This window comes from Lampris incognitus, chromosome 6 (genome assembly GCF_029633865.1).
Source record: "Lampris incognitus isolate fLamInc1 chromosome 6, fLamInc1.hap2, whole genome shotgun sequence".
Classification (NCBI taxonomy): domain Eukaryota; kingdom Metazoa; phylum Chordata; class Actinopteri; order Lampriformes; family Lampridae; genus Lampris; species Lampris incognitus.
The window spans coordinates 34,287,981-34,303,543 of NC_079216.1; the positions used below are offsets into that span (position 1 = coordinate 34,287,981).

General features: G+C 42.9%; 1 protein-coding gene across 1 annotated transcript; it reads left to right on the top strand.

Moving 5' to 3' along the window:
- The first annotated feature begins 9,315 nt into the window (after nucleotides 1-9,315).
- Nucleotides 9,316-14,052, top strand: mgat4c (mgat4 family member C). Its single transcript, XM_056282322.1, has 3 exons — nucleotides 9,316-9,444; nucleotides 12,162-12,309; nucleotides 12,896-14,052. The coding sequence occupies exons 1-3, from the start codon at nucleotides 9,316-9,318 to the stop codon at nucleotides 14,050-14,052; spliced, it is 1,434 nt and encodes a 477-aa protein (XP_056138297.1).
- Nucleotides 14,053-15,563: the final 1,511 nt, after the last annotated feature.

Sequence of the window (15,563 nt, forward strand, 5' to 3'; positions counted from 1 at the left end):
ACGTAATAATAAACAAGCTATGTAATATTCCTCACTGATCAATGTGACCCACTAGGAATGACAGGTGATTTTCAGGCGCTAAAACACTAATCTTATATGTCAAGGAGCCAGATTGTTTTTGATATTTTTCAGTTAATTTGTCCAAAAGACACTGGCAGTATTTGAAAACGATGTTTAACAAAATAAATTAGGTTCATAGGCATGTTTTAACTGCTCACTGTTGTCAAAATGGTGGAGAACTGTCAATAAGCTATATTGTCAATTATGTAAAAATATTGCAATCTTGATTGAATTGAATGACTGAAGCGCTGAAAGAAAAAAAAATGTAATTGAGTTTGCTCTGAGTTACATTGGTAGCGAGCTCACAGCTGTTGTTGCAGCTACGCTACAACTCAGTTCACTTTGTAGCAAATTTAAAAGAAATGTCCTTCTTACTGAGAACTAAAACTCAAAGGAGTTTGTGACAGAATGTGTTAATATGCCACACTCCGAGTTAAGTGCACAGTGCACTGCTGGGCATAAGCAAGCAGAGAGGCAACACTGGTTTATTTGGTCCAGTTCACTTACACACACACACGGTGCATAATGGATATTTAACAGCCGCAGCCTGCTGGAAGTGTGCAGTGTCCTGAAGTAGCGCTGGGACATCTGAGGGAGTGTGTAGCTACAATGAAACACCCATTAAAACGCAATTGGCTCATTTCAATATCCCAGACTTTCTCATCTAGGCTCATGGACCCATAACAGCAAGCACACAAACACCCTACACACACACACACACAGGGTGGATATTTTTGCATCACAAACTTATGCACAGAATAGTACAATGCATAGTCCAAATACTAAAGCTAGACACTGGGGGTATTAATGTTTTTGGCATCTTGTAATGCATCCCATGCTCAGTGTACAGTTAAATCTGGAGTCAGAGAAGCATGCAGGCTTCTCAGCTGTGCGTTTGGCAGGATAAACATCATGGACTCCTCCCATTCCAAGCACTGTCCTGTATCAAGGAAAAGGACCCGACTTCTTCAGTCTGAGAGACCCAGCTCCCATGCAACATGAAGCAAATAATTCAAAAATTAAATCCAGATAGGTTTTCACAAACCCAGAAAGGTTTTTGGAGATCTTAGTTGGAGGAACAGAGGCTCTCTGTGAGACATGGAGGCAATGCAGATGGGGGAAGCGGGCTGCTCTGATTTCAATCTGTACTCCCAGTGATTCACCTGGCGAATCGCTGCTCCATGCCCAACAAGATTGACAAGCTGCTTCTCCTCAACAGGACGAAGGAGGACTCTGCACATTCTGCTGCCCTTGAAACCTGGCTCAGCGAATTCACTTCCAACAGTGGATTACATCTGCTGGGCTTCCGCTGATGCAGAGCAGATTGCATAACGGCGCTATCAGGGAAAGCAAAGGGCAGAGGAATTTGCCTCCTCATAAATGAAGGTTGGTGTACAGATGCCACAGTGTTAAGTAAATACTGCAGCCCAAACTTGGAGTCATTGTTCATAAACTGCAAGCCATTCTCTTCACCATGGGAGTTTTCATCCTTCACCCTGGTCGGTGTTTACATCCCACCCCAGGGCAGCATGAATGGCACACTGCAAACCCTGGCTGACCAGATTACCGGCTTGGAACAAAAACATACAGACTCACCTTCAAGAAGAAGAAAGCCACTTTATTTTGTCATTGTACAGTTGTATGGTTACAATGAAATTTGTTTTCTGCAGTTAACCCATCCTATTATATAGGAGCAGTGAGCAGCTGTGGTGCAGCACCCGGGGACCAACTCCAGTTATTTTTGCCATTGCTTTGGTCAGGGGCACAGACAGGAGTGTTAACCCTAACATACACATCTTTTTGATGGTGAGAGGAAACCAGAGCACCCAGAGGAAACCCACGCAGACACAGGGAGAACATGCAAACGCAACACAGAAAGGACCTGAGATTTGAACACAGGACCTTCTTGCTGTGAAGCAACAGTGCTAACCACTGGGCCACCATGCTTCCCTTTCATTATCCTTGGGGACTTTAACAGAGCAAAATTAAACAACGAACAACCAAAATACAGACACCACATTAATTGTCCCACCAGGGAAATTAACACACTGGACCACTGCTACATAATTCTTAAAGATGCATATCGCTCTGTCCCCCGGGCAGCTTTGGGGCACTCTGATCACTCCTTGGTTCATCTTATTTCAACCTACAGGCAGAAACTAAAATCTACAAAGCCTGTGGTTAAAACAGTGAAAGAATGGACCTGCAAAGAAAAGCAAAAACTGCAAGACAATTTGACTGCATCAAGTGGAGTGTATTTGAAGCTGCAATTGGTAACCTGGTTGAACTAACTGACGCTGACATCTTAAATCAGCTTTTGTGAAGACATGTGTGCCTACCAAGAACTTGTGCCCATACAACAATGAAAAGCCATGGTTCACAGCCAAACTAAGACAACTTCGACAGGCCAAGCAAGATGTCTACAGTAGTGAGGATAGAGCCCTGTACAAGCAGGCCAGAAATTCACTGACAAAGGATGTCAGGGTGGCTAAAATAAGCTATACAATGATCCTGCGTCAGTGTGGAGGGGCCTGCAAGACATCACAAACTACAGAAGAGCAAACAATGATGTGGCTGATGACCTGAATGTCTTCTATTGCAGGTGTAAGAGAGACAAATTCACACCCCCTCACCCACTCCAGCCCAATGACAACAGCCCCCATCACACCTCTGGCAACCCCTCTACTCCCCCCCCCCCCATATTCAGGCTGCACTCAAGATCCATGTAGAGGATGTGAGCCAGCTTTTCCAGAGATAGAAGACCAGGGAAGCACCAGGTCCAGACTCCCCATTCTTTCTTAAAGCCTGTGCTGACCAACTGGCTCCAATCTTCACACAGACCTTCAACAGATCCCTGGAGCTGTGTGAAGTCCCCTCTTGCTTCAAATGCTCCACCATCATTCCGGTCTCCAAGAAACCCTCCATCACAGGACTTAATGACTACAGGCCTGTCACTCTGACGTCTGTGGTTATGAAGTTTTTCAAATGACTGGTGTTGGCCCACCTGAAGAATGTTACAGGATACCTGTTGGACCCCCTGCAGTTTGCCCACTGGGCAAAGAGGTCAGTGGATGATGCAGTCAACATGGACTTAACACCTTGACCACCCAGCAACATATGCAAGGATCCTGTTTGTGGACTTCAGCTTGGCATTCAACACCATCATTTCAGAAGTCCTCTCCTCCAAACTCTCCCAGCTCACTATATCCCCGCCATCTGTCTGTGGATCACCAGCTTCTTGACAGGCAGGAAACAGCAGATGAGGCTGGGGGAAGTTACTTCTGCTATACGGACAGTCAGCACTGGTGCTTCCCAGGGATGTGTCCTATCTCCACTGCTCTTCTCCCACTACACCAACAACTGTACCTCCAAGGACCCAGCTGTTAAACTCCTTAAGTTTGCAGATGACACTACAGTCATCGGACTCATCCAGGATGGCGGCAGGTCAGTATATTGGTGGGAGGTTGAGCAGCTGATGTTCTGGTGTATTCAGAACAATTTGGGGGTGAACATGCTTAGGACTGTTTAGAGGACAGTGGACTTTCGGAGACATCCCTCAACACTGCTCCCTCTCACAATATCCAACAACCCTGTGTCAACTGTGGAAACTTCAAGTTTCTGGGAACTACCATTTCCAAAGACCTGAATTGGGAGACCAACATCAACTCCATCCTCAAAAAGGCCCAGCAGAGGATGTTCTTTCTGCAGCAACTGAGGGAATTTGGTCTGCCACAGGAGCTGTTGAGTCAGTTCTACCCCGTAGTCATTGAATCTATCCTGTGCACATCCATCATGGTCTGGTTCGGAGAAGCAACAAAACAGGATAGGAACAGACTGCAGGGAACAGCAAGTACAGTAGAAAAAAAATCATTGGCACTCCCTTCCTCACCCTGCAGGACTTGTACACCTCTAGAGCCCAGAAACAGGCAGGTAGAATCAGCAAAGACCCCTCCATGCCCAGGACACAGTCTGTTTGAACTCTACCCTCTGGCAAGCGCTACAGAAGAGTGTGCACCAAAACCACCAGACATAGGAACAGTTTTTTTCCACAGGCCATCTCTCTCATGAACACTTAACAGCATGGTGCAGGAATAGACATTTAATATGTAAATATGGCACTTTGTAAATAGCCCCCTCTGGTCAAGCTGTCTCGCCTACATAACTATGATCAACACTGCCTCTTTAAACCAGATGGGCAATACAAATGTTTGAGCAATACAAATATACAATTGTAAATACACATACAACAGCTGTATACTGGTTACAAATTATTACTGTTATTGTTGTGGTTGTAATGTAGGTATATAATATAGCATGTAGTTGTGTGGTGGATAGTAGGTGAATATATAGTGTATACTTCTGGTATATAAGATAATATAGGGTGAGTATATAGTATTATATAAGTGCATGATGGGTTGTGGTGTTGTGGTATTGGATAATGGTATAGTGTATGGGCAATATGGTATAATATATAGACATAGGTTGTTGATTATTCAACCATAACAAAACACTGTATAGTAGTGACATACCTGTTGTGAGGCGGCATGGTGGTGCAGTGGTTAGCACAGTCACCTCACAGCAAGAAGGTCCTGGGTTCGAGCTCCGGGGTAGTCCAACCTTGGTGGGTAGTCCCGGATTGTCCTCTGTGGAGTTTGCATGTTCTCCCCGTGTCTGCGTGGGTTTCCTCTGGGGGCTTCAGTTTCCTGCCACAGTCCAAAGACATGTAAGTCAGGTGAATTGGCTGTGCTAAATTTCCCAAGGTGGGTGGGTGGGTGTGTGTGTGTGTGTGTGTGTGTGTGTGTGTGTGTGTGTGTGTGTGTGTGTGTGTGTGTGTGTGTGTGTGTGTGTGTGTGTGTGTGTGTGTGTGTGTGTGTGTGTCGGCCCTGTGATGGCCTGGCGGCCTGTCCAGGGTGTCTCCCCGCCTGCCACCCAATGACCGCTGGAATAGGCTCCAGCATCCCCGCGACCCTGAGAGCAGGATAAGTGGTTCAGATAATGGATGGATGGATGGATGGATGGATACCTGTTGTGCATACATGCTTGCCTCCAATGGCCTGTTTGTTGTTCCATTTATTTCTTGTTTTTTTTTGTTTTTTCATTTTTGTTTTGTTTTCTTTTGTGTGAGTGAAGCTGCTGTGAACCAGAGTCAAATTCCTCGTGTGCATAGGCACACTTGGCCAATGAAGTTGATTCTGATTCTATTATAGCTGTGTTTACATGGACCTTAATATTACACTAATACCCCAATCAAAAATGCCTCATGTAACCACCTCAATTGCAAGAGACTGGCCCGATCTGACCCAATTGGAAGGAATTTTCAATTGGGTTGAGAGGGGTGGTGTAAACATTTGATAATCCTTTCATTAGGAAAATATTAGTGCCTAACAACCATGTAAACACTTAATCAGATCGTTTCTCTCTAGTTGGAATTAATATACACTACCGTTCAAAAGTTTGGGATCACCCAAACAATTTCGTGTTTTCCATGAAAAGTCACACTTATTCACCACCATATGTTGTGAAATGAATAGAAAATAGAGTCAAGACATTGACAAGGTTAGAAATAATGATTTGTATTTGAAATAAGATTTTTTTACATCAAACTTTGCTTTCGTCAAAGAATCCTCCATTTGCAGCAATTACAGCATTGCAGACCTTTGGCATTCTAGCTGTTAATTTGTTGAGGTAATCTGGAGAAATTGCACCCCACGCTTCCAGAAGCAGCTCCCACAAGTTGGATTGGTTGGATGGGCACTTCTTTGAGCAGATTGAGTTTCTGGAGCATCACATTTGTGGGGTCAATTAAACGCTCAAAATGGCCAGAAAAAGAGAACTGTCATCTGAAACTCGACAGTCTATTCTTGTTCTTAGAAATGAAGGCTATTCCATGCGAGAAATTGCTAAGAAATTGAAGATTTCCTACACCGGTGTGTACTACTCCCTTCAGAGGACAGCACAAACAGGCTCTAACAGGTACTATTTAATGAAGATGCCAGTTGGGGACCTGTGAGGCGTCTGTTTCTCAAACTAGAGACTCTAATGTACTTATCTTCTTGCTCAGTTGTGCAACGCGGCCTCCCACTTCTTTTTCTACTCTGGTTAGAGCCTGTTTGTGCTGTCCTCTGAAGGGAGTAGTACACACCGGTGTAGGAAATCTTCAATTTCTTAGCAATTTCTCGCATGGAATAGCCTTCATTTCTAAGAACAAGAATAGACTGTCGAGTTTCAGATGAAAGTTCTCTTTTTCTGGCCATTTTGAGCGTTTAATTGACCCCACAAATGTGATGCTCCAGAAACTCAATCTGCTCAAAGAAGTGCCCATCCAACCAATCCAACTTGTGGGAGCTGTTTCTGGAAGCGTGGGGTGCAATTTCTCCAGATTACCTCAACAAATTAACAGCTAGAATGCCAAAGGTCTGCAATGCTGTAATTGCTGCAAATGGAGGATTCTTTGACGAAAGCAAAGTATGATGTAAAAAAAATCTTATTTCAAATACAAATCATTATTTCTAACCTTGTCAATGTCTTGACTCTATTTTCTATTCATTTCACAACATATGGTGGTGAATAAGTGTGACTTTTCATGGAAAACACAAAATTGTTTGGGTGATCCCAAACTTTTGAACGGTAGTGTATTCTTTCTGTGCATGTTTGCCCAATATGCAGGTAACATTAGGTGACATGAAAGAGTTTCTGGGAGGGACAGAAACATGGCAGAAGCAAAACAAAAATGGGTCTGTGGCTGATAGAACTTTTTTGTTGGAGACCATAAAAGATTTAAGGATTGTTGAATGCCTCGATGGTTAAAAGGCTTGAAACAACATTGCTACTTAATTAGAAAGAACAGCAAAAACGCAAATATTATTCCCAGGGCACGATGTGGGTCCATCTTGAAAATTGCATTAACAGGCGGAACCACTTCCTCTTCTTCTGTTATTTTATTGGCAGAGTAGATGCTTTACAGCGGGTGACACTGCACATGTCAAAACATTTATATTCCGATTAAATGCTTTGGGGCTGTAAAGGCACATCTTTTCTTTTTCTTTTTTTCCCCCTTTTTTCTCCCCAATTGCTCCACGTCGCTGCTCCACCCCCTCTGCCGATCCGGGGAGGGCTGCAGACTACCACATGCCTCCTCCGACAGTGAGGAGTTTCACCAGCGGGATGTAGTACATGGGAGGATCATGCAGAAGGGTGTGTGTGTGTGTGTGTGTGTGTGTGTGTGTGTGTGTGTGTGCACCCAAGCCTATGTAGCCCCCGTTACTGTGTAAGTCTCTCTCAGTTTACATGTATGTGTTTAGTAGGGGAGAGACAGCATGTCCATTCGTTGATATGAGTAAAGCAGATCTGGGGGGAGGGCATTAACTGGACCTTTTCAGGGCCCAGCCATTTCTGTGTGCGGGCCTGAAAAGTGAAGAGATAGCGTAGCATATTCCACTTCAGAGGTAGCGCTACAAAAAGAGTTGTTGGAATTACTGGATTTCTGCTTGAGAAAATGTTTTAATTCCATAGCATTTCCAGCTTGTCAAGCAGAATGGTAATGACACAAAGAAACATCTCGCTCTCTCCTCTCTCTATCTCTCTCTCTCTCTCTCTCAAACCTGGGATGTTGCAGGTGAATTGTATGGGTTCTACTGTGCCGAGCCGCAGCGTGACAACTTTAATGTGACAAGTTTTATTACAAACGGAGCACTGGTGCTGTTATGATCATCACCGTTGTTTATGTTTTTCATCTATGTTTAATGAAGACATAATTGTCAGCATCATCTTTAAAGTGAGCTGTCAACTACGGGGCAAATTAAGCAAACATAGTGAGGTAGTCTCCTCTCCTTTGGTTCATTGTATTATCATGAAGAAAGCACACTGGAAGCCATAATTACTCACAATGAGTGCATACATTTAAGCATCTATGGGCTGAAAATTGCAAAGAACAGACTGCAATGGATGGATATGTTAAATTCAGTTTTCGAGTGTGCACAACGAGGTATTGACCAGCCGATTCCCAGGTGAGGCTGACTCCTGGTGAGACTGATCGATGTGTGTGTGGTCACTGAACTTAGCTCACATCGAACTAGTTGGTATTCTGTGGGGCACCTCTGGGATTTTGCAGAAGTGGTAGAAAACAGCATGCTTATTTTCCTAATTGCCAGAAAGGAAAGACTAACATGCTATGTCCAAAGCTCCGAGATGTTCATGGACCCCAGCAGTCAGTTGGACGTTTGTCTCTGTTGCACAGTGTGATACCTCATGAACAATTTCAACCCTTTTTTAACTTCTATTTTTCATGCAAAATCTCTATGCTAACATCAACTGACCAACTCCTTAAAATATAATGCTTTTATTGAGATTGTTGGAGCAGAGCTGTGATTTTTGAAATCAATCACATAGTTTAAAAGATAACCCGGGATTTTTACAACCTGAGTCTTATTTTTGTTGTTTTTGTGATGGTGCATATTGGTTAAGCTATCATTTTATTCACCAGCTTATGGTATGACCACCAGATCGCAGCTTTACAATGACATCTTACAGTGGTGTGTCAGACATGTTTCAACAGGTCTAATTTAACCCAAGTATTTAATCTAAGACTTTGTCTTTGGAAATTAAAATGAAAATGCAAGTTAAAGCTGTTACCCGAAATGTCCAATATTATCAACAATTGTTGATTGCAAGACTGAGCTACTTCTTGGTTCAGTGTGCAGGAATGGGCAGCCCATACTTACTACCATGGGCAGTAGTAACCATTGCTAAACCACCTTGTCAGCACAATTGAGAAGTCATAGATAATTGGAAATCCTGTACATAGTCTAACTGGGGGGGGGGATTTTGTTTTTGTCTTTTGATGTTGTTGTTGCAAGCTGGTCGCTGCATTAGCACCTCCTCTGGTTGGTCGGGCACCTGCTCAGGGGGAAGGGGGAACTGTGGGGAATATCGTGATCCTCCCATGCGTTACATCCCCCTGGCGAAACTCCTCACTGTCAGGTGAAAAAAAAAAGTGGCTGGTGACTCCACATGTATTGGAGGAGATGTGGTAGTTTACAGCCCTCCCTGGATTGGCAGAGGGGGTGGAGCAGCGATGAGGGAATCATGGCACTAATAAATAGTCCCCCAGAAACCACTGATGCTTGAAAGGAAGGTAAATGTGCATCAGCCAGGCAACAGCTCGAGCTGATGACATTTGCAGCAACATGGACGGCTTGCTGAACATGTCTCTCTCTTGTCCTTCTTCTGGCAGATCACAGCAACAGTCTTCACACCATGAGACTCGTGTGGAAGTCTCTGGACAAGATGAGGTGTCTGAGGAAACGCTCTACCATCCCACTCCTTGGCTTCCTCATCACCTTTCTCCTCTTCCTCAATCTCTACATTGAGGATGGCTATGTGCTGGTGAGTAGTCCAGTCATGTGTATGATTTACACTAACGTTTATGCATGTTTATGTTGTTCACAACAGCAATGCCCCTTTGAAATATAATGTGTAGTGGTGGTCTTCTTCTTCAAACCTAGGTGACATTTGCCAGTTTAGAAATGTAAGTGGCCAACCCACTTAGTAAAATGTTGTGTTGCTCCAAGATCTCTCAGAAATGATGTGTGTCCCAGTATGTTCTGTAACCACGTGTACTTGTGTTTGTATTTGTATATTCCACCCATGTTGTGCCTTTTGTAGCTGCTTGTTTTCAAAGGCAACATGTTTAAAATTTCATAATATGGACCCAAGTTGAAATCATGCAGATGATTTATTTCTTATTCATGACGGGCATCAAAACTTGGTGATCATAGCACATTATCTGTATTTGTTATCTAAATTATTAAGAGGCACTTCACATTTTCGACTTTCTACCTCTCTTCCATAAGTCCATTTGCGTAGCTATGCAACCTGCCTGGAAGGGTTTCCATAAAGCCCACCTGTTAACGTGAAGGGTTAGCTCATCTCGTCAAAACACTTGATGTGGATTTGGTTCAAACTACAAATAACTTTTTCACATTTGAACAGAATATTCCACACCCTTGAATTACACAAACAGCACGGTGCATTTTTATATGCATTATACGGGCGTGCCCGTGCACGTGTACACATTACATGGGCGCCACGGTGGCCCAGTGGTTAGCGCTGTCGCATCACAGCAAGAAGGTCCTGGGTTCGAACCTCAGGATTGTCCAACCTTGAGAGTCATCCCAGGTCCTTTCTGTGTGGAGTTTGCATGTTCTCCGCCTGTCTGTGGTGGGTTTTCTCTGGATGCTGCAGTTTCCCCCACCATCAAAAAGACATGCATGTTAGGGTTAATACTCCTGTCTGTGCCCCTGACCAAGGCAATGGAAAGAAGAACTGGAGTTGGTCCCCGGATGCTGCACGGCAGCTACCCACTATCCTAGCTACACAGCTAGGATGTGTTAAATGCAGAGAAAGAATTGCCCCACGAGGATTAATAAAGTACAAACCCCAATTCCAATGAAGTTGGGACGTTGTGTAAAATGTAAATAAAAACAGAATACAATGATTTGCAAATCCTTTTCGACCTATATGCAATTGAATACACTACAAATACAAGATATTTAATGTTCAAACTGATAAACTTTATTTTTTTGCAAATATTCACTCATTTTGAATTTGATGCCTGCAACACGTTCCAAAAAAGCTGGGACAGGGACATGTTCACCACTGTGTTACATCACCTTTCCTTTTAACAACACTCAATAAGCGTTTGGAACTGAGGACACTAATTGTTGAAGCTTTGTAGGTGGGATTCTTTCCCATTCTTGCTTGATGTACGACTTCAATTGCTCAACGGTCCGGGGTCTCTGTTGTCGTATTTTGCGCTTCATAATGCGCCACACATTTTCAATGGGAGACAGGTCTGGACTGCAGGCAGGCCAGTCTAGTACCCGCACTCTTTTACTGCGAAGCCACGCTGTTGTAACACATACAGAATTTGGCTTGGCATTGTCTTGCTGAAATAAGCAGGGACGTCCCTGAAAAAGACGTCGCTTGGATGGCAGCATATGTTGCTCCAAAACCTGTATGTACCTTTCAGCATTAATGGTGCCTTCACAGATGTGCAAGCTACCCATGATGCCATGGGCACTAACACACCCCCATACCATCACATGCTGGCTTTGAACAATCTGGATGGTCCTTTTCCTCTTTAGCCCGGAGGACACCACGTCCATGATTTCCAAAATCAATTTGAAATGTGGACTCGTCAGACCAAAGTACACTTTTCCACTTTGCGTCAGTCCATCTCAGATGAGCTCGGGGCCCAGAGAAGCCGGCGGCGTTTCTGGGTGTTGATATATGGCTTTCGCTTTGCATGGTAGAGCTTAAACTTGCACTTGTAGATGTAGCGACGAACTGTGTTAACTGGTGATGGTTTTCCTAAGTGTCCCTGAGCCCACGTGGTAATATCCTTTACAGAATGATGTCAGTTTTTAATGCAGTGCCGCCTGAGGGGTCGAAGGTCACGGGCATTCAATGTTGGTTTTTGGCCTGTCGGACTATTTGCTCACGCAGTTGTTCACAAAGTGGTGAACCTCGCCCCATCCTTGCTTGTGAACGACTGAGCCTTTCGGGGATGCTCCTTTTATACCCAATCATGAAACTCACCTGTTTCCAATTCACCTGTTCACCTGTGGAATGTTCCAAACAGGTGTTTTTTGAGCATTCCTCAACTTTCCCAGTCTTTTGTTGCCCCTGTCCCAGCTTTTTTGGAATGTGTTGCAGGCATCAAATTCAAAATGAGTGAATATTTGCAAAAAAACAAAGTTTATCAGTTTGAACATTAAATATCTTGTCTTTGTAGTGTATTCAATTGAATATAGGTCGAAAAGGATTTGCAAATCATTGTTTTCTGTTTTTATTCACGTTTTACACAACATCCCAACTTCATTGGAATTGGGGTTTGTAGTAAAATAAATAGATAAAATAAATAAACAGATGTTTTTTGTGGGTTTTGTTTTAGGTTTTTTTTTGGGGGGGGGGTTACCTGTCATTAATTATTCAAACAAATAATTTCTGAAATTTTCAAGGTGATGCACTTGCTTTACTGGTTTAATTTGGCATTCACAATGTGAAGTCATCTCATGTCATGTCATCGTTCTGTGTTGCAGGAGGGGGATAAAAGGCAGCTAAGGGAAACATCAGTGCATCATCCAAGCTCAGAGCGATACGTCCACACCTTTCGAGATCTCACTAATTTCTCTGGAACCATCAATGTCACATATCGGTATCTCGCCGGAACGCCCCTGAACCGCAAAAGTACGTTTAGCATGAATTTGAAGAATAATTTTCATCCATTTTTTTTGGTGAACAAGGCAAAGCTATGTCCAAATTGTTGCCTTGTGCTACTATCTTCCAATTTTAGAAACCCGGGAATGACAATTATGCTCATTTAGTACAAGCCAGCCACATGATGGAACTTTTCTGTTGACCTTTAATGGAAATTAACCTTGAAGTCATAGTGTCCTTCTTCGAGCTTTAATACTATTGAGTTTGAATTTGGGTGGAAAGTTCTATTTTTAGTCATGCTCAGAGGATTCAGGCAGAAAATTTAGTCATATTTGCATAAAGTGATTCTTGGGAACAGTCGCACACATTCTGTAATAAACTGAGTCATCCAAAGGTAATGATAAAATATATTTGAAAACATCAATTGATGCTCCATTAGTGTTAGAAACTCAAATATACAGATGCAATGTTGTAACTAAATTGTTTTAGCAAAGAGTCTCCAGTATGAAATTAAAAATCAACTGAAATCTGTCATTTGCCTATTCCACATTTAAATCAAGTGAAAACATTTTTCTAGGCAATATAGTAATGTAATGTACATATGTTCAATTTGCAGAGTATCTCACCATTGGCTTGTCATCAGTCAAGAGAAAAAGAGGCAATTACCTCCTGGAGACCATCAAATCCATCTTTGATCAGTCCAGTTATGAGGAACTTAAAGAGATTGTGGTTGTGGTCCATCTGGCCGACTTTGACCTGGTCTGGTGTGAGAACCTGGTGCAGGAGATCACCAGGAAATTTGCCCACCACATTATAGCCGGACGCCTCCTGGTGATCCATGCTCCAGAAGAGTACTACCCATCTCTGGATGGGCTGAAAAGAAACTACAATGACCCGGAGGACAGAGTCCGTTTCCGTTCGAAGCAGAACGTGGACTATGCCTTCCTCCTCAACTTCTGTACAAACCTCTCTCACTTCTACATGATGTTAGAGGACGACGTGCACTGCTCCAGGAACTTCCTGACAGCCTTGAAGAAGGTGATCACCTCTAGAGAAGGTTCCTACTGGGTGATGCTGGAGTTCTCCAAGCTGGGTTATATTGGGAAGCTCTACCACTCCAGAGACCTGCCTCGACTGGCTCATTTCCTTCTGATGTTTTACCAGGAGATGCCCTGTGACTGGCTCCTCATTCACTTCAGAGGCCTTCTGGCCCAGAAGGATGTGATCCGCTTCAAGCCCTCGCTGTTCCAACATATGGGTTATTACTCCTCTTACAGAGGAGCAGAGAATAAATTAAAGGATGACGACTTTGAGGAAGACTCCATAGACATACCTGACAACCCTCCTGCCAGCCTTTACACAAACATCAATGTGTTTGAAAACTATGATGCCACTAAGGCTTACAGCAGTGGTGACGAGTACTTCTGGGGGAAGCCTCCCTCCACTGGGGACTTCTTTGTCATTGTCTTCAACAAATCAACTAAAATTAGCAAAATCAAGATTGCTACTGGTTCTGATGACCGTCAGAATGACATTCTTCACCACGGGGCCCTGGAAGTAGGAGAGAAATTAGTTGGAACTAAGAAAGGGAAACAATGTTCCTCTTACATCACATTAGGGGAATTTAAAAATGGCAATATTGAGGTTCAAGATGTAGACCACAAAATTGCATTTGACATTGAGTGTGTGCGCATTGTGGTGACAGCCAGTCAGAAAGAATGGCTCATTATTAGAGGAATAAGTTTATGGACTATACAGCCCCCTAGCCAATGAGGACTATTACAAAAAGACTCTGTGTGTCATGGAAGCAAGTGTTTCTATTGTTGTTGTTTTTTTTTTAAATTATTTATTACCTTATGTATTCCTCTTTGTTTGTTTGTTTATTTATTTATTTTGTATGTATTTATTGATGCTCATTTTGATTGCCAAATCAATCTATAGTTTTTTTTATACCTGCAATCATACCATCACAGAAATCATTCCAGTTAATCAGACAAACTGATTAACTGACCTACAAGTGTTGCTGAACATACATTTTCTCAAATGTTTAATAGGCCTCCATTTTTCCCAACTTTCAATAGCCATCCCATTAAATCTTTTTGGAAATCATCAGTGGATCATCCATTCACCCAGTCATTTAAGGAAGAACAAACGGTCACTTTCAACTGTGCTGTTAAATATGAGTCAAATCACATTGATGGAAAAGCTTACTTCCATTTACGACCTAGTAAACCAGTGATGCATCAATAAAGGTTAATTGCCAGCAGTAAACCAGTGACTGTTTATAGATACCTGGATTGATCATTGATATAAGGGGTAGTGGAACATTTTTCTTGGAAGTTGGTTGTCCCTTAAAATGTCCTACATTTTGGTCTTGCATATTCTTGAATGATTGAGAAGTGTTTTTCAGGGATTAATGAAAGAGAATGTCCCATATTGACCCTTAATTATTTCTGACCTTGAAAAGCTACCGGTTAAAATTTAAAGGCAATTGTTGCCTTAAATATTCAGTATAGTGAACGTAGCGCTACTTTGATATTCTTGGGTCTTAGTGAAGGCTGGTGTGTGAGTGGGCTGAACCCTTTCACCAGCACTGTATGTTCTGTCAGGGCCACTGACAGGAGAACAATGTTTGTTTTCACCCATCTTCTCCAAGAGCTGAGATTAGATTGCACAGTGAAGAATGGGCCGGCATGATCTTAGCTCTTCCCCCCACCCCCAGCACAATTTTCCTCAAGTAAATTGGTCTGTGTTTGGCTCACTCACTACACCAGCAAAACAACATCCCTCCACCCCCTGGAGCTATAGGATCTCTGTAAACTGTTTCCCCCAAATGTTGCTCTGTCACGACTTCAATGGTTCTGCTCCAACATGGTTGTTTCTCTGTGATCTTCACTCTCAGTTCACATGGTATGGCTGCTGCATTTGGGAAGCTTTCCTGGCTTTTCTTTTTCTTCTCCTTTTTTTTCTTTTTTTTTTGGGGGGGCGGGGGGTGGTGTAATAAAGAGTTGACAATTGTGACTGCTACTACTACGCTGTACGGGTGAACTCAGTTTTGCGTTGCTGCTCAAAACAATTAGTGAGCGCTGCCCAAAGAATACCTTCATCATTTCAACTTTCATGTGGTTATTATCTGTCAACGGTTGATGTTCTATGACAGATCGGTTTCTTTAAATGACATGGCGTCAGCAAATCATTCAAGTTCAACAATACAATAAAGAGAAAAATGTTTACATAAAACAAATTCTTTGGGAACTTAATGTGGAGAAACAGAGGCAGAGGTT